This window comes from Pelobates fuscus, chromosome 7, assembly GCF_036172605.1.
Source record: "Pelobates fuscus isolate aPelFus1 chromosome 7, aPelFus1.pri, whole genome shotgun sequence".
Lineage (NCBI taxonomy): Eukaryota > Metazoa > Chordata > Amphibia > Anura > Pelobatidae > Pelobates > Pelobates fuscus.
In genome coordinates this window covers 166,219,593-166,242,557 of record NC_086323.1, presented here as the reverse complement: position 1 = coordinate 166,242,557, position 22,965 = coordinate 166,219,593, and the positions used below count along the sequence as shown (strand labels likewise).

Here is a 22,965-nt window from a genome sequence, read left to right as displayed (position 1 = left end):
AAAATTCATATTGTATTTCCCTTAACTGGTGATAGAGTAGGTTTGGAAATATTCTTTTAAGTCTCCATTTAGCCTAATATCTTGAACCGTACAAAAAAAAAAACTGCCAAGTTGTTACAAATAGAATAGTTATCAATTTCACTTAGTCACTTATTTGAATTTATTTTTTGGGGAAATATCCAAATCACTAGCTCAATGTCTCCCCAAATGACAGTATTTTTGTATTATCTAGTATAAATGATATAGAATGTTAATGCTTTTATTATCACTCAATATGAATTATATTAGGTTTTATTCATACAGTAGAAAGAGACATGAGGCCCATACTAAACTCCACATGTCTGCATAAAAAAACTGCTCAGAGTGGAAAAGTGTTTCTTTCTCAATTCTATGACATATTATATGATGCCAATTGAAGTTTTTTACTCCCTCAAAACTATATGGGAGAGGCCAACTAACCTAATTATATGGGTTCCACCAACCTATGCAATGTAAGCACTGTAACAGATTAATCTCATTCAAGTGTTTAGCGTGTCTGAAGTCCCTAGGCCACATGATTCCAACCATTTTCAATGTTTGAATGCTATGCAAGACTTCCCTGCAGCTCCCTCTAAGACTTCCCAGCAGCATCCCCGGGTCAATAATGAAGCATTGGCCTGAGCAGCAATGGGCAGCTGTGATTGGCTAAGAGTGTAAGCTCTTAACGGTTTCAGCCTATCGCAGTGTCCATGCAGGTATGAATCTATATGGTTACAAGGAAGTGTGTTATGTCTGCTGTATCCACACCTGCAGTGGAGGTGTAGCTATGGGAAGCCAGGGACCCTCATTTAGTGTTAAAATGCCTGAAAATGATTTAACACTGAATGGAGTTACAGTGCCAGGAAACTTCAGGCACAATAACAAATTCAATTAGATGAAATGGCCATAGTGCATATAATGTCCCTTTATCCCCTTAAGGACCAAACTTCTGGAATAACCAAACTTCATGTCATGTGTGCTTAAGGGGTTAATATGCATGTGTGGCAGCACTGAAATGGAAAACATACTTATACACACAGTAATAGAGAAAGGTGGGCAGTACACCACACCCTGGAGTGGGTGCAAAGGAGATGGATTCAGTGTGTAATAGAACAGTTCCACACTGTTTTAGAAGTGCAGGTAAGCGATATGGTTTCAGAGCATGCATTTCCCTGTGCTTGATTTCACTGGAAGGTTCTGGCAACCAGCATGATATGCCACAATGCTGCTCCTCATGAAATTAGTAATTAGAAGTAATTATTAGATTATGGCTATGAGGAGAAGGGATCGATCTAAGGTTAGCTCAGGATAATGTGGTTGAAAATACAAAAGAAACATAGCCAGGGGAAAGAGGTACAAATGGAGTAGGAGAGACACACTCACAGGTTGGGGGAGGATAAGTGGGAGAGAGATAGAGGTTAGAGATGGGGAAGGAGACAAGGAGGGGAGACACAAATGAGGAAAAGATGAGGAAGGGGACAAAAATGTGTGAGGGAACATTGAAGTGAGATATGAAAGTTACAGGAGTTGGGGGAAATATTCAGACCAGGAATGAAAAAAATGCATTCAAAATGTATACAAAACAATCCTGTATTCACACAGAGTCTAACCACATTCACACTTGTGCGATAAAAGAGAGCCATGTTTAGTTGTGCGGAAATATAGTAGATGGAACATGATGCCCCCAAGCAGATGGGATGGTTTTGGGGAGTTAGGAAGACTCTGTTGTCTGCTTTAAAAACATTTTGACCAAAATTGGAAGGGTTGCACCTATAGCCTCAATGCACAAAAAAGGTCTACAATAAATTGTCATAGATATGATACTTGGAACAATAATTTAAATATAGGGCCAGGAAAGAATCTACTTACATAAACACACAATTATATTGTAACAACATATAGAAACCATGTACGTAAATGTATGCATTACTAACAACATATGCACAATGTGTTTCATTCCAGGAAGGGTTACATAAATAGGCGGTAAAATATGTGTTTTGGTAAAATATGTGTTTTGGTAAAATATGTGTTTTACGTAGAAGGGGTGTCATGTAAACATTTTTTAACTAAACCTGTGACAGTGAAATTAGTGACCTATACTTTCTAATTGTTTTCATAATTTTTCCCTCAAAATGCTCTGTATTCATATCCCACTATGGTTCTATTACTGTACACTTTTTATTTACTTACTTTATACAGGTTTAAACCTGGTCCTTTGTAATGAAAAATCCATTAAACAATGTGTCTTTAATTGATGACTGCAGAAAGCTTCCCATGCTGTTTAATGATGGGGCTGGCGTCCGTAATTAAGGTCTTGCACATAAAATATGATGAAACCCCAAAATTATAGGTATAATGGAATGTATAGACTTATAATGGAGCCAATAGAATGGCTTATAAATGGCCATTAATTCGATTCTGTAAATTTGAATTAACATTTAGGCTTTGCATTCATTCTGCAACATGCAAAAAAAAAAACAGTTTGAATGTCTTGTGTGATGTAGGATTTACACTGTGAGACCTGCTTTTACAGCCTCGTTGGAGACATGTTGCCATCTACTCTGTTTCAATGAAGTAGTGTGCTGACCGTGATCCTCTGCTTGGGCAGTGTCCCTGGCAGAACAAAAAGATGTTTATTTTTGTACTGGGAAAATCATTTTTTACAGGTTCTTTTTTGGAAGAATTTGTTACCTGACATCATTTTAACAGTGTTTTGGCTGTTTCTGCTGGTGGTGGTATCATCTTGGATTATTATTATTATCATATTATTATTATTAAGAGATTTTTACTACTGTATAATTACCTTGATACTGGTGTTTTAGTAAAAATTGTCTGATCGATAATATTTTTTTCTTTGTCTCTGTATATTTCTTTGTCTGCTTGCCCCCTTTTTAATTTACTTTAACTCTGTCTGATTTTTCATTCCAACCATACAGGCCCAGATTAAGAGGCCATTGGGCCTGGTGCTGACAGCTATCATGGGCCTAATTATAGAATTGTATTGACAAAAAACACTAGAACATCAATACCTCCCAAGTGTCATGTATCTGGTGGAGGTGGTGCCGGAGGGAAACTCACAGGATGCATTTATAAAAATACACATAACCTATGACAGTGATGGTGAACCTATGGCACGTCCTCTCTGTGGGCATGCGGCCATAAGTCGCCGGAGGGTTGGGGTGAAGGGGGTGGGCGCTGGCGCTATTCGCCAGCAATGCAGAGTAGGCACCTGCCTGCCCAAAATGGCAGGCGCCTACTCTGCTTTCTTATCAGGAGTGCCTAGAGGCAGGGGGAGGGATCTGGGAAGCAGATCACTCCTCCCACGAACAGGCTGTGCTCCCCCCCACACACACAGCACCCCTCACACACATAGCACCTCCCCACACACACACACAGTACCCCCCCACACACAGCACCCCTCACACACACACACACACACACACAGCACCCCACAGACAAACACACAGCACCCCTCTCACATACACACAGCACTCCTCACACACAGCACTACACACAAACACATACACTGCACCCGTCAATGCAGTATGTGTGTTTGTGTGTATTCAGCAATCTGTATGTATTCAGCAGTCTGTGTGTGTGCGTGTATTCAGCGGACTGTGTGTGTGCACTTAGCAGTCTGTGTGTGTGTGTGTTTGTGTGTATGTATTCAGCAGACTGTGTGCATCTTTTCAGCAGTTTGTGTGTACTCAGCATTCCGTGTGTATGTGTATTCAGCAGTGTGTGTATTCAGCAGTCGTCAGCAGTTTGTGTGTATTCAGCAGACTGTGTGTACGTATTCAGCAGTATGTGTTTATGTTTGTGTGTGTGTATTCAGCGTACTGTGTGTGTGTATTCAGCATACTGTGTACATGTATTCATTGGACTGTGTGTATGTATTCAGCGGTCTGTGTGTACTCTTCTGTGTCTTCTGTGTTTATTCAGGTTTAAGTGCCGTGTTGGGACTTTGAGAAAAAAAAGTTGGCATTTATTGCGGTTTGGGCACTTGGACTCAAGGCCATCACTGCCCTATGATAATCTCTCACTTTTATCTCTCAACCAAATCCATACCACCAAATTGGCATTCTGTGAAAAAAATGTCAGTAGGCGAGGTAAAAGAGGATGTGCCAGTGATGCAAATCACGTCGCTGGCACTGCCCAAAGGGGCAGACCCACCTGAAAATTGAAAGGTCAGCCTGATATGAATGCATGATAGGCTGACTGCCAATCATGTAGTCTGGCCAACTAGTCAGACAGTACTGTTCCAACACCCTGAGCTAGGCCCAAATGTGTCTGATGATGTGCTCGCTCGACCCTTTCTGGGAACTGTTCCCTGGTGTCTCTCAGCACTCATTTGTGTACTCCTCTCATTACCATCTTACTAGCAAGCAGAAAAATATATAGAAAAGGGTGGATGCTGTGAGTAAGGGGACATGCCACACTGTAAAAGTGAAGAAGCAGTAGGAGCGTTTGCACAGTGTGCAAAGTCAGCTTTAACTTAACTAATTTATGGTCTGCCAGTGTAAACACAATTTGTTCCTCTCCATCCCTCCTAAGTGCCCGTACTTAATTCAATCTGCACAAAGCAAGAGCATGTGAAAAGTAGTAAAAATAAATAAAACATTTTTTTTAATCTGTGGACCTAATTCCATGGGCATGGACCTGGAGCTTTAGCACCATTAGCCCCTATGCTAATCTGGTCCTGCGTATGGTACTCTGTTGACCTGTTCCTTTTTGCTTGCCTCTTTATGCCTGGATCTCTTCCTATTAATAATACCGTTTTACCTCATAAGTATTTATTTCTAGCTTCATGTTATTTTTTTTTTTTTTTGTTCTTCATTCTTAGCTGCGAAATGCGATGGTAAATAGGAAAACAGGAAAATTTTCAATGGAAGTCAAAAAGACAGTAGACAAAGGGGTAGGTTTTGCAAAAGACTAAAATATATACCAAATGTATAGTAATGCAAAAATTGTAAATAAAATATTATGATTTTTGTCTGTTTATTTTTCTCTTCCAGAAGCGTGTATTGGTGATGACAAATGATTACTATTACACAGATATCAAGGGTACACCTTTTAGGTAAGGTCAATAAAAGAATATCATATCAAGGAAACTCTACCAATAAATTCCACCATATATATATATATATATATATATATATATATATGTGTGTGTGTGTGTTTAATGTGTCGATATATATATATATATATATATATATATATATATATATATATAGATATTACTATAATCTGCCCCCCTGAGAATCGCAATATAGGCCAATGCCTCCAAACGCATTCGCACATTAAACACACACACGCACACACTCCACTTCTCACACATACACATTGCACCCCTCACACACACACACACTGCACCCCTCACACTCACACTGCACACACTACATACACATTGCAACCCTCACACACACAGTGCTCCCATCACACACATTGCACTCCTAAACACACTAGCCCTATCCCCTACACAGATTATGGATCATCTATACACACAAACACTCAATTTCTGACATACACACTCTGGGTTTCCTATGCAAACACTAGATCACTTGTATGTAAGCACACACTATATGTCTTAAACAGACGCTCTCTTCAACCCCTACACCCACATCACCTGTACCCACATACACTACAGCCCCTATGCACACACTCTCTATATGCCCCCTATACACACACACACACACACTTACTCACACACACTCACAACAGCCACATACATTACAAACACAACAAAAATAAAACAAAAATAGTTACACAAAACACTACACCACAATCAGCTCACTTTACACACACGCAATCTCACAAACAGCTTCCAAACACATGCACTATATTTTTTTCTGGCCCATTTGTTATCTGGTATCCCTCTTATGGAGACACCAGACACTAGTAACAAGCAAGCACAGTGCAAGCATGTCATTAATTTTGCTTGCCCTGCGCAGAACAAACACAGGGCCTTTTTCACATCAACATAGATCTGTGCATGGTCTGTCCTGGAAGAGCATTGAACCAACATGGTCACATTGAGAGGGGGCATGCTTGTCGTCTTCCCACTGGGCCGCTGTGATTAAAAAACATTTTCCAAAGTACGGCCCTGATATAATTATTCCATTATACTTCATAGGTGCATAATTCCCCTAAAAAAAGGCTAATACCACACATGTATCATTGGTAATTACTGCACCTTCTAATAGAACATGTGCATGCTTAGAGCCAGCTATAATGCACAAATTCCTCTGCAAAATGATATGAAAATCACACCATTTTATCCTCATATGCACTGATATATGCACATGTATGATGAGAGTACTTTCAAAAGCAAATGGCAAATAAAATAAAAAAACAACACATGAGAAACTGGGAAGCCAAACATGCAAGGGGGATATTATTTATAGTCTCATGACTTTGAGACTGTGCATTTGTATCTGCCATTGGCAAAAAAGGTAAAAGGAAATTATGGTAAAATATTCATCTTCGTGTAGTAAAGCTGATATCTAATAAACGTTCATGAGCCTGGATGCGCTACCATATAACTACTGAAACAGAATTCCGTCTGCCAAATGGCAACATGTTCCTCCTGGCAAAGTTTAAACATTCGAAGGAATTGATTTAATGTTCTAGAAAACTGAGGAAATCCTTTATTGCGAAAGAAATGGCAATTATCACGTTTTATACTTCTTTTTCAGTTTGGGTGTGGTTCTCTCAAGAGGACACGGGAAATACTTCTTCAGAGGAAATGTAACTACAGAAGATGGTAAGAGACTCTTGTGTAATATCTTTGAAAACTGTTATCGAAACCATCCCCATCCCTACAGAATAGAATGTTTGTGTTATAAATGATACTCTCCCTTTAAACTGAGAAGGAATGGAGGATACATATGCCATGTTTCATTTTATTTCAACTGTGGTATTGCTTTGATTCCCATTCCTTCCCCTACGTGCATCTTATCAGCTGTCAAGCTAACCTTTGCAACTTGTTTTGCACATTCCACGCCTGTTAGAGATTTGCTCAGTGCCTCCCCTTTAAGTGGGATTCTCATTCGGAGTCCTGACGGGTCGAAACATCTGCTTCACTATTGACAGCAGAATATCTGTCAGCTCAGCTCCGAATACCTGCTGGGAAATCTGCCCTCAATTATATTTTCTTGTTCATATCACAAGAAAAAACAAAAGAAAGCTCCTGAATGATATGTAAACTATACACGGTACATGACAGTCGCAGATTTTAGTCAGGTTTTTTTTTTTTTTTTTACTCTTCTTAAATACCAGATGTGTAGAGTTTACTCTTACCAGATGGTGTTAAATAATCTGTATTTTGTATGTCATCTGAATTAAGTGATTTACATACTAGCCCCTTCAGAGCCAAAATATTAACTATTTCAAATGTTTACTGTTATTTAGTTATATAAGTATTTTATTTTGTTATGACTCGCTCTCTAGGTAAGAATTTATTGTACACACATATCTACATATTCATTAATTTAATCCTTTTTTACTGCCGTAAGGGTGAGAAACACAAACAGGAATAATGCAAATTAAAATTTGAACTTCAAAAATTGGGGTAAAATTGCAGAATTAGAATGCTTTTCTAAATCAGCAATTGCTGTCTAAATTTTACAATTCTTTTTTTTTCTTTTCACTATAACCACCTGGATGCATTTGGTATCTGGATTTAAATCAGTGCTTTTTAAATTCCTAGACATCTAGCAGGATGCACATTATCGTTCACTTGTTTTTTGCATGCTCACTGGCAGCGCTAGCAACCAGTGAGCAAATAGTTAAATAACCCTCGGCAGTGTGAGGGTTAACCAATGAAATAAAAAATAAAAAACCCATTTATTAAGCAATCATTTCTGCCTAGTCACTAGAAAGTCTTTAAAATAACGGAGGCATCTGGTTCCCCTGTGCGATCACCAATGGGCATCTGGTGGGGAACTTTAAATTAAATAGTGGGGTGGGGATGGACAGACCACTTTCATGTCCCCTTACCTCACCTTTAACCAGTGGATGCAGGCTAATAAATAAAATAAATAGTGATGTCCCGAACTATTCGCTGGCGAATAGTTCCTGGTGAACATAGCATGTTCGCGTTCGCCACTGCGGGCGAACACATGCAATGTTCGGTCCGCCCCCTATTCATCATCATTGAGTAAACTTTGACCCTGTACCTCACAGTCAGCATACACATTACAGCCAATCAGCAGCAGACCCTCCCTAGCAGACCCTCCCACCTACTGGACAGCATACAATTTAGATTCATTCGGAAGCTGCAATCATTTCTTTTTTTATTATTATTATTATTTTTTTTATTTTTTTTATTCTAAATGCAAAACATTGGTATACAGGGGAATATTCACTAAATGCCAAACATTGGTATATAGGGGAATATTCACTAAATGCCAAACATTGTTATATAGGGGAATATTCACTAAATACCAAACATTGTTACATAGGGGAATGTGTAAAATGACAAAGAGCACTCTGATTGGCATAAACCAGCCAATCAGAGTGTTCTTAGTCTAATTGCAGGGCGTGGCAAGGCTTTATAAGCCTTCCCCCGCCCTGCAGAGCTCAGTCTGTGCGGAGCCCTCCATGGATGAAGATGGATTATTTTTTTTTGCGCAGGTTTTTTTTTTATTTTATTTTTTTAATTGCGTCGGTTATTATGTTTTTTTATTAGGCCTATTTTGGGGCTGAAAAAAGAAGATTTTAGAAGAAAGAAAACATTGAAAGTTGTTTTTTTCTAATTTTTTTTTACAGGTTCTTAGTTAAAGGTCCCCCCCCTCATTATTTTTAGGTTGAGGGGGGTAGGTAGGGGGATAATTTTTTTGTTTGGGGGGAGGGGGTGTATTTAGGGCCCTCACCCGCCGGTGGGGGGTGGGGGCCAGGGGGGAGGACATTAGGTCCCCCCTTATTAGTATTTAGAGCGCCCACCCACCGCTCAGGGGTGGGGGCCGGGGGGGACAGTAGGTCCCCCCCCCCTTATTGTTTTTTTTAGGGCCAGAGAGGGGGAGGACAGTAGGTCCCCCCCTCATTATCTTTATGGCCCCCACCCGCCGCCCAGGGGTGGGGGCTGGGGGGGGGAGGACAGTAGGTCCCCCTCCCTCATTATCATTATGGCCCCCACCCGCCGCCCAGGGGTGGGGGCTGGAGAGGGGGAGGACAGTAGGTCCCCCCCTCATTATCTTTATGGCCCCCACCCTCAGCCCTCACTAATGGCACACAGGTGGAGGCTCTAATTATAATATGGAGGTGACCCTGTATTCCTTTTCCAGCTACCATGCATGGGCAGTACGTGGGGGATCTAATGTTAATTCAGGACTATAAACTCCAGATTATCAAGTATCCCTACCTAAAACCCTCCTATGGGTGGTGGGAAGTGGCTACTAATAAAATATGTAAGGGGTGGACACCCATTTTCAATATTGGCAAATTAGTGACATTCCCCCTTCACTGGGTGGATAGGGGTCTTCAAACACCTAGCCACCCATAATTAAAATAAAATAACCTTAGCTACCCCCTTCACCCTGCTAGTAGTGAGGGGGCAATAAAACTAATATCTGTAATTAAAAAAATCATACTTACCATCAAAAGTATTCTTTCTTCTAAATCTTCTTTTCTTGAGCCCCCGACAAAAATTACATTTTTAGTTTTTATACATAACTAATTTATGTTGTACAGATTGTCATGGTTTATTTTTTTATTTTTTTATAATTCTTTTTTTATGTGCATGTTTATATCAAGAATAACATAAAGTTATCATGAAAAGGAGACATATGAATGTGTACATAGGAAACAGCATTTTTTTTTAAATAAGAAGAAAGGAACACAGTGCTAGGCTTAGATAACTAAAGAAAAATAAAAGAACAGAGCATATGCACTGAAAGTAAATTCAACTGGTGGAAGTGCATATAGAGTAAATCATGTAGCTTAGCAGAGATTTAGCATCACAGGAGCCGTCCCCATTGCACACAATATTTAGCATGAGAAAGTCCCCTTGGCGGCCTAGGCTCAGCTGATACCCAACCAGCAGGGCCACTGGTACTGTATACAAAAGTCCACTGAGGCCAGGATCACACCAATGTCCAGTAAGATATGTGCGGAGACATCACCATGAAAACCTCCTAGCTTCAGCAACATGTCATTGTCATCTTGAAAGAAAAGGGGTGTGTGTATAGCAGGAGTGCATTCTCATCTTCTACAGTTCGCAACTTAGAAGCAGTATCTCCGTGCATGCAGGTATGAGCATTGGGGTTGAGTGAGGAGAAACAAAACGCAAAGTTCTGTCTGCCCATTGCATCAATAGCTGGAAACCCAGCGAATCTCTTAACTGTTTATCGGTAGGTGAGTAGTAGTTTAGCGCTATCAGTGGCCCATCTGCTTCTCTGCCATGCGAGTCAGGAAAGCAATGAAGATGGCATGAAGCTTTTGGATTGTAGACTTTGTCAGTGCTGTAATAGCAGGCCCATGTGCCACCCTGCCAATTTAAGTGCAGAATGAATCCGTAGGTTCAGATGCTGTCGGTCATGGAGATGTTCTCTTGGAACTTGGTTAACCAGGGGGGAGGAACGAGGGTCCAGATTTGAGTCGCCAGCCATCAGTGGTAGTGGGAGAGCATATGTCTCCACCACGACAACGATACTTGTAGGCTCTAGAAAATTATTGGACGATTCCTTTAGGAATGTCAGCTTAAATGGTATCCCGATAGACACCACAATTTCCACTTTTACTTACTTGTCAAGGTATGTCAAATAAAGCCTTCTATCCACAGTTAATAAGTAGTGATGTACCGAACTGTTCGCTGGCGAATAGTTCCCGGCGAACATAGCGTGTTTGCGTTCGCCACAGCGGGCGAACACATGCGCGGTTCGATCCGCCCCCTATTAGTCATCATTCACTAAACTTTGACCCTGTGCCTCACAGTCAGCAGACACATTCCAGCCAATCAGCAGCAGACCCTCCCTTCCAGACCCTCCCACCTCCTGTACAGCATCTATTTTAGATTAATTCTGAAGCTGCATTCTTAGATAGAGGAGGGAAAGTGTAGCTGCTCCTCATTTGATAGGGAAATGTATAGCTAGGCTAGTGTATTCAGTGTCCACTACAGTCCTGAAGGACTCATCTCATATCTGCTGTAAGGACAGCACCCCAAAAAGCACTTTTTAGGGCTAGAACATCAGTCTGCTTTTTTTTTTGTGTGTTATCTAATTGCAGTTGCCTGCCTGACTTTTTTTTCACTGTAATAGATTGAATAGCAGTTAGTTGTCTGCAAAGGTCTGTGTGTCAGGCTCACAGTGGATACTGTGCCCACTTGCCCAGTGCAACCACTCATATCCGGTGTCACAATAGCTTGCATTTAAAAAAAAAAAAATTTCACTGTAATAGATTAATTAGCAGTTAGTTGTCTGCAAGCGTCTGTGTGTCAGGCCAACAGCGTGTACTCTGCCAGTGTGCACAGTGCCACTCATATCTGGTGGCACAATAGCGTGCATTTAAAAACCCAAAAACTTTTTTTTCACTGTAATAGATTGAATAGCAGTTAGTTGTCTGCAAGCGTCTGTGTGTCAGGCTCACAGTGGATACTGTGCCCACTTGCCCAGTGCCACCACTCATATCTGGTGTCACAATAGCTTGCATTTAAAAACCAAAAAACGTTTTTCACTGTTATAGATTGAATAGCAGTTAGTTGTCTTCAAGCGGGTGTGTCAGGCATATGGCGTGTACTCTGCCAACCTCTGCAAGTGCACATTGCCACTCATATCTGGTGTCACAATAGCGCGCATTTAAAACAAAAAACTTTTTTCACTGTTATAGATTGAATAGCAGTTACTTGTCTTCAAGCGGGTGTGTCAGGCCTACAGCGTGTACTCTGCCAACCTCTGCCAGTGCACATTGCCACTAATATCTATTGTCACAATAGCGTGCATTTAAAACCCAAAAACTTTTTTCAATGTTATAGATTTAATAGCAGTTAGTTGTCTTCAAGCAGGTTTGTCAGGCCTACAGTGTGTACTCTGCCAACCTCTGCCACTGCCACAGTGCCATATCTGGTCTCACAGTAGCTTGCACGCATAGTACCACCGATCCAAAAACAAATGACAGGCAGAGGCAGGCAACCCCGCAGGGGCCATCGTGGTCGTGGTGCTGTGATTCCCTTTTGCCCTAGAATAATGCCCAGTTTTCAGAGGCCACGTACCCTGAACTTGAAATGTTCTGAGGACATAGTTGACTGGCTAACACAGGACACCCAATCTTCTACAGCATCCGCTCAGAACCTTGACGCACCATCCTCCTCCAGCTTAGCTTCGGGCACCTCTCAAGATACCACTCACCCGCCTGCCGCCACCACCAACACTAGCACCACAGCCGCTTCACTTGGTATGTCAGAGGAGTTATTTACACATCAGTTGGAAGAAATGAGTGATGCGCAACCATTATTGCCAGAGGATGTAGATAACAGGGATATGTCTCAGGCAGGCATCATTACACACATGGATGTACGGTGTGATGATGATGATGTTGTACTCGCTGCTGCTTCCTTTGCTAAGTTGTCAGATACAAGTGAAGCGGTTGATGATGACGATGCGTCCATGGATGTCACGTGGGTGCCCGCTCGGCAAGAAGAAGAACAGGACGAAAGTTCAGATGGGGAGACAGAGAGGAGGAGGAGGAGACGAGTTGGAAGCAGGGGGAGGTCGTCGCAAGGAGCTAGTGGCACAGTCAGACAGCATGCATCGGCACCCGGGGTCAGCCCGACAGAACGCCAATCAACGAATGCTGTGTCCACCACCAGAATGCCGTCATTGCAGAGCTCAGCGGTGTGGCATTTTTTTTGTGTGTCTGCCTCTGACAACAGCGATGCCATTTGCCACCTGTGCCAAAAGAAACTGAGTCGTGGGAAGTCCAACACCCACCTAGGTACAACTGCTTTGCGTAGGCACATGATCGTACATCACAAACGCCTATGGGATCAACACATGAGTACAAGCAGCACACAAACTCAAAGCCGCCATCCTCCTCCTGGTCCAGCATCTTCAGCCACATCAACCACTGCTGTCCTCCTTGCCCCCTCTCAACCATCCGCCACTCCGTCTCTCGCCTTGAGAAGTTCCCGCTCATCTGCCCACAGTCAGGTGTCTGTCAAGGACATGTTTGAGCGTAAGAAGCCGATGTCAGAAAGTCACCCCCTTGCCCAGCATCTGACAGCTGGCTTGTCTGAACTATTAGCCTGCCAGTCTGAGGCGTTCAAAAAAATGTGTGGCTATTGGGATACCGCAGTGGGAGGTACCCAGACGAAATTTCTTTGCACAAAAGGCAATCCCCAACCTGTACTCGATCGTGCAAAAGGAATTAATGGCATGTCTGGCACACAGTGTTGGAGTAAGGGTCCATCTGACCACTGATACCTGGTCTGCAAAGCATGGTCGGGGCAGGTATATCACCTACACTGCGCATTGGGTAAACCTGCTGACGGCTGCCAAGCATGGAATGCGTGGCTCTGCAGAGGAGTTGGTAACACCGCCACGACTTGCAGGCAGGCCTGCTGCCACCTCCTCTACTCCTCCTACTCCATCCTCTTTCATAACCTCCTCAGCTGAGTCCTCTTCTGCTGCTGCTGAGTCTTGCTCCACACCAACGGCACCCCCCAGCTAACCAGGTACTATTCCACATCCCAGATACGGCAGTGTCACACCGTCTTGGGTTTGACTTGCTTGAAAGCAGAGAGTCACACCGGACAAGCACTCCTGTCCGCCCTGAATGCACAGGTGGAAAAGTGGCTGACTCCGCAGCAACTGGATTTCGGCAAAGTGGTTTCAGACAACGGAACTAATTTGTTGGCGGCATTGAAGTTGGGCAAGTTGGCACATGTGGCGTGCATGGCACATGTGTGTAATCTGATTGTACAACGCTTTGTGCATAAGTACACAAGCTTACAGGACGTCCTGAAGCAGGCCAGGAAGGTGTGTGGACATTTCAGGCGTTCCTACACGGCCATGGCGCACTTTGCAGATATCCAGCGGCGAAACAACATGCCAGTGAGGTGCTTGATTTGCGACAGCCCGACACGTTGGAATTCAACACTCCTAATGTTCGACCGCCTGCTCCAACAAGAAAAAGCCGTTAATGAATATTTGTATGACCGGGGTGCTAGGACAGCCTCTGAGGAGCTGTGATTTTTTTTTGCCACGTTACTGGACGCTCATGCGCAATGCCTGTAGGCTCATGCGTCCTTTTGAGGAGGTGACAAACCTAGTCAGTCGCACCGAAGGCACCATCAGCGACATCATACCATTTGTTTTCTTCCTGGAGCGTGCCCTGCGAAGAGTGCTGGATCAGGCCGTAGATGAGCGTGAAGAGGAAGAGTTGTGGTCACCATCACCACCAGAAACAGCCTTATCAGCATCGCTTGCTGGACCTGCAGCAACGCTGGAGCTCGTTGTCACCTATCTGGTACCCGTGGTGTTGTACGTGGCTGGGGGGAAGAACATACCTTCATTGACATCAGTGAGGAGGAGGAACGGGAAATGAGTAGCTCGGCATCCAACCTTGTGCAAATGGGGTCTTTCATGCTGTCGTGCCTGTTGAGGGACCCTCGTATAAAAAGGCTGAAGGAGAACGACCTGTACTGGGTGTTCACGCTACTAGACCCCCGGTATAAGCAGAAAGTGGCTGAAATGTTATCAAATTACAACAAGTCGGAAAGGATGCAGCATTTGCAAAATAAATTAAAAAGTATGGTTTACACAGCGTATAAGGGTGATGTCACAGCACAACGGGAATCTAACAGGGGAAGAGGTGAAAGTAATCCTCCTCCTCCCACGACCACGCCGGCAAGGACAGGATGCTTTAAAGACGTGTTGTTGATGGAGGACATGCAGAACTTTTTAAGTCCTACGCAGAACCACAGCCCTTCGGGATCCACCCTCAGAGAACGACTCGACCGACAGGTAGCAGACTACCTCGCCTTAACTGCAGATATTGACACTCTGAGGAGCGATGAACCCCTTGACTACTCGGTGTGCAGGCTTGACCTGTGGCCTGAGCTATCCCAATTTGCGATAGAACTTCTGGCCTGCCCCGCTTCAGAAAGGACCTTCAGTGCAGCAGGAGGTATTGTCACTGAGAAGAGAAGTCGCCTAGGTCAAAAAAGTCTAGATTACCTCACCTTTATTAAGATGAATGAGGGATGGATCCCGAAGGGACTGACAGTGGGCGATACATTCGACTAAAAAAGGCCTGATGAGATGAGCTGCCTTGGGCTAAAAATGGTCCACACGCTGCTGTATTTTAGCTCTGAATGCCGGTTGACTTGCGTGACTTATCCGCCACCAACTAGGGTTCAAGCCGCAATGTTTTAGTGCACTTTCTGCCTGGGAAACAAACATAAATTTTTCTGGCCGCTGCTACAGCAGCGGCTGCAACAATACCTAATTTTTCAGGCATGTGTACATGCCTAATTTTTCAGGCCTCTGGTGCTGCACTGTGGCTTCAAAAACCAAACCAAAAAAAAGGCACATAACAGGGATTAAAGTGATAGGAATAGTACTACTTAACACACGACTCCTATCTGGTGGCACAGTGCCCCAAATTTGAAGTAGGAGGACCGACCAAGCATCTTTTTCCATCTCCCGGTTCCTAAAATCGATGCTATATACACGTCCCCTGAGAGGGCGCCAGCTCGTTACTCTCTTGGGCGCCAGCTCGTTATTCTCTTTTTCACTTCACTAGGGACACTTTACTGCACTATGGGCACTTAGACCCACTGTTTGTCTTGCACAGTGTTATTCCTAGCCAGCATCTGTGATGGGAAATCAGGCAGTCATCTAAACGTTTAGATTGAGCTTTAGCTTAGAACACCCTTGAAGGTATTTAAGGAGATTAGGGCTAGTTTAGAGGATTCTTCTTAGACCTCTCTGAGTCTTTATAGCCCTTCTACCTATCAAGCATTTCTGGAATCTAGCTAAGAGAAAGGGTGGCTGTGTGTCTGTGATACATTTAACTTTATATCACCTTATTGACACTTTTTATGACAGCATCACTCCGGTCTCCATACTCTCTGCCTATACCCATCTATTTAGAGGGAATTTCCTTGCCCCTGGCAATATTATATAATAGATAATAGTATTACCATTATTACACAATTAGCCACTATAGGGGAATGAGTATAGTATCCCTTTGTTATTTATAAATGATACAATAAAGACTTTTGTCCATTACTCAATTTACTTTAACAAAGGGTACTAACCACGGTATTAGGAAGCATTACTCTGCTTTCCCTTTCTCCCTCTATTATACACCTATGCTCACTAGGATTTGTAGGTATCACTTTATTATAGTTGTCTAACCTTTTCCTATGCCAGTTTTAGATCTCCTTCTTGGGAGATTTTTTCTTTTTTCAGTTTATTAGCATACCTGGGTACAAGCCCTCGGTGGGGCTCGCACCACCACCTGACCACATTTCCTTGTTTCTTCCACTCATACCGCTTTTTCCATCTTTGAAGGGGTTTGGCGAAACAGGGAAATAGTCCTCTACTCGTAACAGGGATTAAACTGATAAGAATATTACTTAACACACCTTATAATAACGCAGAGAGAGGCAACGCAGAGAGAGGAGTCTGAAGAAGAGGAGTCAGAGGAGGAAGGTGGCTTTGAGGAGGTGGAAGACCGAACACAGCAGGCGTCCCAAAGGGCTTGTTGTCACCTTTCGGGGAACCTTGGTGTTGTACGTGGCTGGGTGGAGGAAGAGATCTTCAATGACATCAGTGAGGACAAGGAACGGACATGGCTAGCTTGGTATCCAACCTTGTGCAAATGGGGAGTTTGCGGTTGTGCAAATGGACTGTTTGCGGTTGTTTGCGGTGCGTTAAACAGGGAGTTTGGTCTGTCACTGTGAAGCGGGCATAACCCTTACACTACATGATCGATACAACATCATACAGTAGGTCCCCCCCTCATTATTTTTATGGCCCCCACCCACCGCTCACGGGTGGGGGCCAGGGGGAAGGACAGTAGCCCCCCCCTTATCCTTATTTACTGAATATTCCCCTGTATAACAATGTTTGGCATTTAGTGAATATTCCCTATTCTGCTCTGTGTAAGTGTGTATCAGGGTCCCTGAGGACAGGTGTCAATCCATATCTGCCAAGTGACCCTATGTAGGGGGAACAGTCCCTATTCTGCTCTGTGTCAGTGTGTATCAGGGTCTCTGAGGACAGGTGTCAATCCATATCTGCCAAGTGACCCTATGTAGGGGGGACAGTCCCTATTCTGCTCTGTGTCAGTGTGTATCAGGGTCTCTGAGGACAGGTGTCAATCCATATCTGCCAAGTGACCCTATGTAGGGGGGACAGTCCCTATTCTGCTCTGTGTTAGTGTGTATCAGGGTCTCTGAGGACAGGTGTTAATCCATATCTGCCAAGTGACCCTATGTAGGAGGAACAGTCCCTATTCTGCTCTGTGTCAGTGTGTATCAGGGTCCCTGAGGACAGGTGTCTATCCATATCTGCCAAGTGACCCTATGTAGGGGGAACAGTCCCTATTCTGCTCTGTGTCAGTGTGTATCAGGGATCATTAGGATAGGTCTCAATCCATATCTGCCAAGTGACCCTATGTAGGGGGGACAGTCCCTATTCTGCTCTGTGTCAGTGTGTATCAGGGATCATTAGGATAGGTGTCAATCCATATCTGCCAAGTGACCCTATGTAGGGGGAACAGTCCCTTTATTGCACTGTGCAAGTGTGTATCAGGGTCCCTGAGGACAGGTGTCAATACATATCTTCCAAGTGACCCTATGTAGTAGGAACAGTCCCTATTCTGCTCTGTGTCAGTGTGTATCAGGGTCCCTGAGGATAGTTGTCAATCCATATCTGCCAAGTGACCCTATGTAGGGGGGACAGTCCCTATTCTGCTCTGTGTCAGTGTGTATCAGGGTCTCTGAGGACAGGTGTCAATCCATATCTGCCAAGTGACCCTATGTAGGGGAAACAGTCCCTATTCTGCTCTGTGTCAGTGTGTATCAGGGATCATTAGGATAGGTGTCAATCCATATCTGCCAAGTGACCCTATGTAGGGGGAACAGTCCCTATTCTGCTCTGTGTCAGTGTGTATCAGGGATCATTAGGATAGGTGTCAATCCATATCTGCCAAGTGACCCTATGTAGGGGGAACAGTCCCTATTCTGCTCTGTGTCAGTGTGTATCAGGGTCCCTGAGGACAGGTGTCAATACACATCTGCCAAGTGACCCTATGTAGGATGAACAGTCCCTATTCTGCTCTGTGTCAGTGTGTATCAGGGTCTCTGAGGACAGGTGTCAATCCATATCTGCCAAGTGACCCTATGTAGGAGGAACAGTCCCTATTCTGCTCTGTGTCAGTGTGTATCAGGGTCCCTGATGACGTGTCAATCCATATCTGCCAAGTGACCCTATGTAGGGGGAACAGTCCCTATTCTGCTCTGTGTCAGTGTGTATCAGGGTATCTGAGGACAGGTGTCAATCCATATGTCAAGGTGTCAATATGTCATATGTCAGGTGTCAATCCATATCCATTGTGATTTAGGAATGTTAGGTGATTTATGCCCTTTATGGATTAAAACCAGACTCTGCATCAACTGTGTAATTTTCCATGAGAGTTTTGCCATGGATCCCCCTCCGGCATGCCACAGTCCAGGTGTTAGTCCCCTTGAAACAACTATTGTGGCCAGAAAGAGTCCCTGTGGGTTTTAAAATTCGCCTGCCCATTGAAGTCTATGGTGGTTCGCCCGGTTCGCCGGCTCGCGAACGTTTGTGGAAGTTCACGTTCGCCGTTCGCGAACTGAAAATTTTATGTTCGCGACATCACTAATAATAAGCTAAATTCACCATTGCAGGAACTACTGTGACTCACGTCTTCTCTACTCAGTGATCAGGCGCGGACCCCCGATTGTAATGTTTTTTTTTTTTTTTATCAGAAATGTGAACATGAAACTTTTGAGATATGGCAAACCCTAAAAGCTAGAGAAACCAAGTGTGGCCTATGTATCATCCACCAAATGTTCTAATAGCAAAGCATTTAGCAAAGCAGATTACTGAGGATGTCAAGAGAGGCCCACATGTAAAGATCTTCCAAGTGACTAACATAAGACATCCATCCAGCAATAGTTCTGGAATTAGTAGGAGTGGAGACTGGGTCCAAATGTCATCAGCTATGGCAGTACATCTGTTGTTAGAGAGCAACTCCCATCCAAATCAACTAGATATATTGTAATATGTTGATCACATTCATGTTTGACTTTCAGGGCTGCATGACTTGGACCATCCTGATGTTTTCTTGGCTGATGAATGGTGGGTACAGAAAAATGTATCAAATTGCAATAAAACTTGAAGGTTGTGTCTTGCAGAATTCTTACAATGAATTGTTTGCAGGTCCTACTGTAATATCGACTACCATCCAAAGCACCGGCACTTATCTCAGTTAGAAGCCATAAAAATCTACCTCACAGGAAAAGAGCCATTGCTGCAGTGTAAGTATGGATTATGATGGAAATAACTAATTTCTCTACATCTTTCCCAGATGGATCACTTATTTTACTTAAGGGCTAATGACAGAATATTTCCATGATAACAATCTTGCTTCTAACCTCTTAAGAACCATCAATAGTTTCTGTTTTTATTTAAGTATTCTATTACAAATCAGCATGCCCCACTAATTTAATGTCAATGAGGCTATATAGTGCTGGCAGTAGTCTTACATGTTGGAATGAAATAATCAGGAGGTACGTTTTGATCATTGCCAAAAAATGGTATTAAAAAGATTAAAAATTGTATACAAAATGGGAAGTCCTACTGATTTGGTTATAGTAAGATTATATGTAGAAGTTAAATAAATATCTGGGCACAGGTTCATTGGAGAGCAGTTTGTGATGATGGCATGTAATGTAATGGGTTCTTAATGGTTTAACCTTTTCTAGAAGAATTTAAATCAATAAATATATTGATTATATTTCTTATGAATCAATATTATTACATAGCTTAGTGTTTTTATTTAAGGGAAATAATATTATATAGTAAAGTGTTTTAACTTAAAGGGGAATATGTTTTACATTTCACAAAAAAAAAACTACATAAGGATCACACCCAATGTACCTTTTAATGTCCATTTTCTGACCATGAAAATATTTATAGAAGGAATAATGGACTATCCTCTTAGGGCTTCTTACCAGGTTTAAATGGACACTCCAGACCCCTAAAGTCCTTTGTTTTGCTGAAATTCTCTATGTGTGCAGAGTGTGTCCTCTGTTTGCATGTTGCAAAAAGTGCAGATTTCAGTAGAAATGGACTCTTTTATAAATTAGCCTGGTTACACCCCCTTGATTTTTAAGCAGACAACGCATCGTGTTACTTCCTGTTACAACTAAGGTCAATAGGCAGCAACTGCTCAGAGCAACTGTTGAGCTGTATTGGGAAGCCCGTGATTGGACAGCTGCAGAAAGTCTGGGCAGGGTTAGTAGGAGAGAGCTTGCAAAGGCAACAGACAAGAGACATGCCAGTTTTGTAAGCTGTTTTAGATATAACACCAATGAAAAACATGCATAATTAAATATATGTATGTTGTCATTTGCTGTATATCTACTAAACAGTGATCTTTATTTATTTTGTAATTGGGCAGTGGAGTGTCCCTTTAATATTCCTGCATTGTATTAAGCCCAGTAAGTACACCCTTTCTCCAACAAATAATGTGCAAAGTGACAAAGCTGTTTCCTCCTTTTTGACTCAGGTGACAAGGATCTTATACAAGAAGTGTTGTTTGATGCCGTTGTTAGTGCACCTTTAGAGGCATATTGGACCAGTCTAGCACTGAATAAATCTGAGTAAGTGGAAACACATCTTGTCACAATACTAGGAATAATAGATAAAATAAAATCCTCAAAAAAAAAATTGGATTCCTTTCAATAAATTCCTAGTAGTATGTTTTGCAAGAGAAGTCATGTAATATTTTAGAAATAATCTGTCATCCAATTTACATTTAAATATAATACATATGAATGATGCAATGTAACACTCAGGTTTGAAGATCTAATTTCCAGAGAAACTGTGTTTTTTTATATACTTTACAATGACTAATTATAGCACTAAATAGGAATACATTCTCAATTGGCCTAAACTTTTTTTTAAACTTTTTTTTTTAATTCTTGATATTTTTCAATTCAATGAATTGAAGGGGAAGGAGGTGTATTCCCTAAATAGCCAACTTGTTATTTCCCTCTATTTTTCTTTATTTTAATTTAGTTTACTCCAATGTATGTTTAGAGCATAAACACTTTTTATTATTTACAATGATTATTATTATTTCTCCTCCACAAAAAAAAACTATTTTGTCTACTTTAATTTACTTTGTTGAACAATAATATGATCCAAACTGTCAAAAACTGTTTAACCCTAAATTATTTTATGACTTCAGGAGAATGAGGCTCATATTCTCTTCATTGCTAAACTGCATAAGGATATTGTGAATTTAAAGAGGAAAAAAAAAACAAAAAACATATTTTAATTAAAACCACTATTATTATATTATGTTTTAATTTAAATGCACTAAAATAAATAATAATTCTAATAAATAGTTAAAAATGTAAGCAAGAAAATAAAAAAGTTTTCAGATCCACTGTTTTTGGATCAGGTATTAAATGGTTAATATTGCTAGCTACTTAAATGAAGAATGTTTATCAGCATCTATTACAAACACATTCTTTTTTTCAGAAATTCAGACAAAGGCGTTGAAGTTGCATTTCTTGGAACACGTACTGGTCTTTCTCGCGTGAACCTGTTTGTGGGTCCAGAACAGCTCACCAATCAGTGAGTAGAGTTTATTTACTGAATATTATGATCTAATTCTAAAATGGGAACTGTGAACTCCTAGAATTTTTTACTATTATGTTTATGTAGGAATCAACACCTCTTTGTCCTTCTACTGGGTTCCTTCATTTTATTTTTCTACCAATCATTAGTATAAACCTGCCCTTTGCACTTGCTAGTATACATAGAAACAGCATAAAGAGGAGAGTTAAAGGAACACTATAGGGTCAGGAACACAAACGTGTATTCCTGATTCTATAGTGTTAAAACCACAATCTAGTCCTCCTGGCTTCCCTTGTCCCCCTAAATATAGAAAAAGCTTGCCTTTATTCCAGTCTGCTGCTGCTTGCTCTGATGCTGATCTGCTTGCTTGGTTGACATCATCAGAAGTGATTATCTCAGCCAATAACAATGCTTTCCCATAGGATTGGCTAAGACTGTCAATGATCGGGGCAGAGCCAGAACAAGTCAAACACAGCCCTGACCAATCAGCATCTCCTCAGGGTGGAGACACTAAATGTCAGTCACAACGTGTAGCACTACCCCAGGAAGCACCTCTTCTAGCAGCCATCTGAGGAGTGGCCAGTGGAGTTATCGCTAGACTTTAATGTAAACACTGCAGTTTCTCTAAAAAGACCGTGTTTACTGCAAAAAGCTTGAAGGAAATGATTATGCTCTCCAGAAGTAATCCAATAAGCTGTAGTTGTTTTGGTGACTACAGTGTCCCTTTAAAAATAAACAATGTTTCTATGTTTCCTCCTCATTTGCAATGTATGCCCCACTTTGCATTATCTCAACTGGATTATGAGGTATATTGCTAAAATGTTATTATGAATTTAAAGGAAATCAGAACATCTTATGAAAAAAAAGCTTAACTCTATAGGTTCACAGACCACTTCATCTCATTGAAGTGGTTAGGATACAGTGTCTCTTAGCCCGGCAGCTACAACCATTGTAGTTTTGGAGAAACTGCAATGTTTACATTGCAGTGCTAAGACAGCCTTTAGGGAATGTCTACCAGACAGCTTTTAGTTGCCTAACTAACTCTGGATGTCCTCATGCTCTGCATGACATCATCCAGCATCGTAGAATCCCAGTAGGAAAGCAT

General features: G+C 42.1%; 1 protein-coding gene across 1 annotated transcript in view; it reads left to right on the top strand.

Annotated features, from left to right (window-relative positions):
- Nucleotides 1–22,965, top strand: part of CACNA2D3 (calcium voltage-gated channel auxiliary subunit alpha2delta 3) — an 868,261-nt gene that overhangs the window by 600,136 nt on the left and 245,160 nt on the right. Inside the window, exons 19-25 of the mRNA XM_063428162.1 lie at nucleotides 4,862–4,933; nucleotides 5,034–5,095; nucleotides 6,714–6,781; nucleotides 19,304–19,349; nucleotides 19,431–19,528; nucleotides 20,782–20,875; nucleotides 21,762–21,857. Coding sequence (XP_063284232.1) covers nucleotides 4,862–4,933; nucleotides 5,034–5,095; nucleotides 6,714–6,781; nucleotides 19,304–19,349; nucleotides 19,431–19,528; nucleotides 20,782–20,875; nucleotides 21,762–21,857 — 536 coding nt within the window. The remainder of the gene's footprint in view (nucleotides 1–4,861; nucleotides 4,934–5,033; nucleotides 5,096–6,713; nucleotides 6,782–19,303; nucleotides 19,350–19,430; nucleotides 19,529–20,781; nucleotides 20,876–21,761; nucleotides 21,858–22,965) is intronic.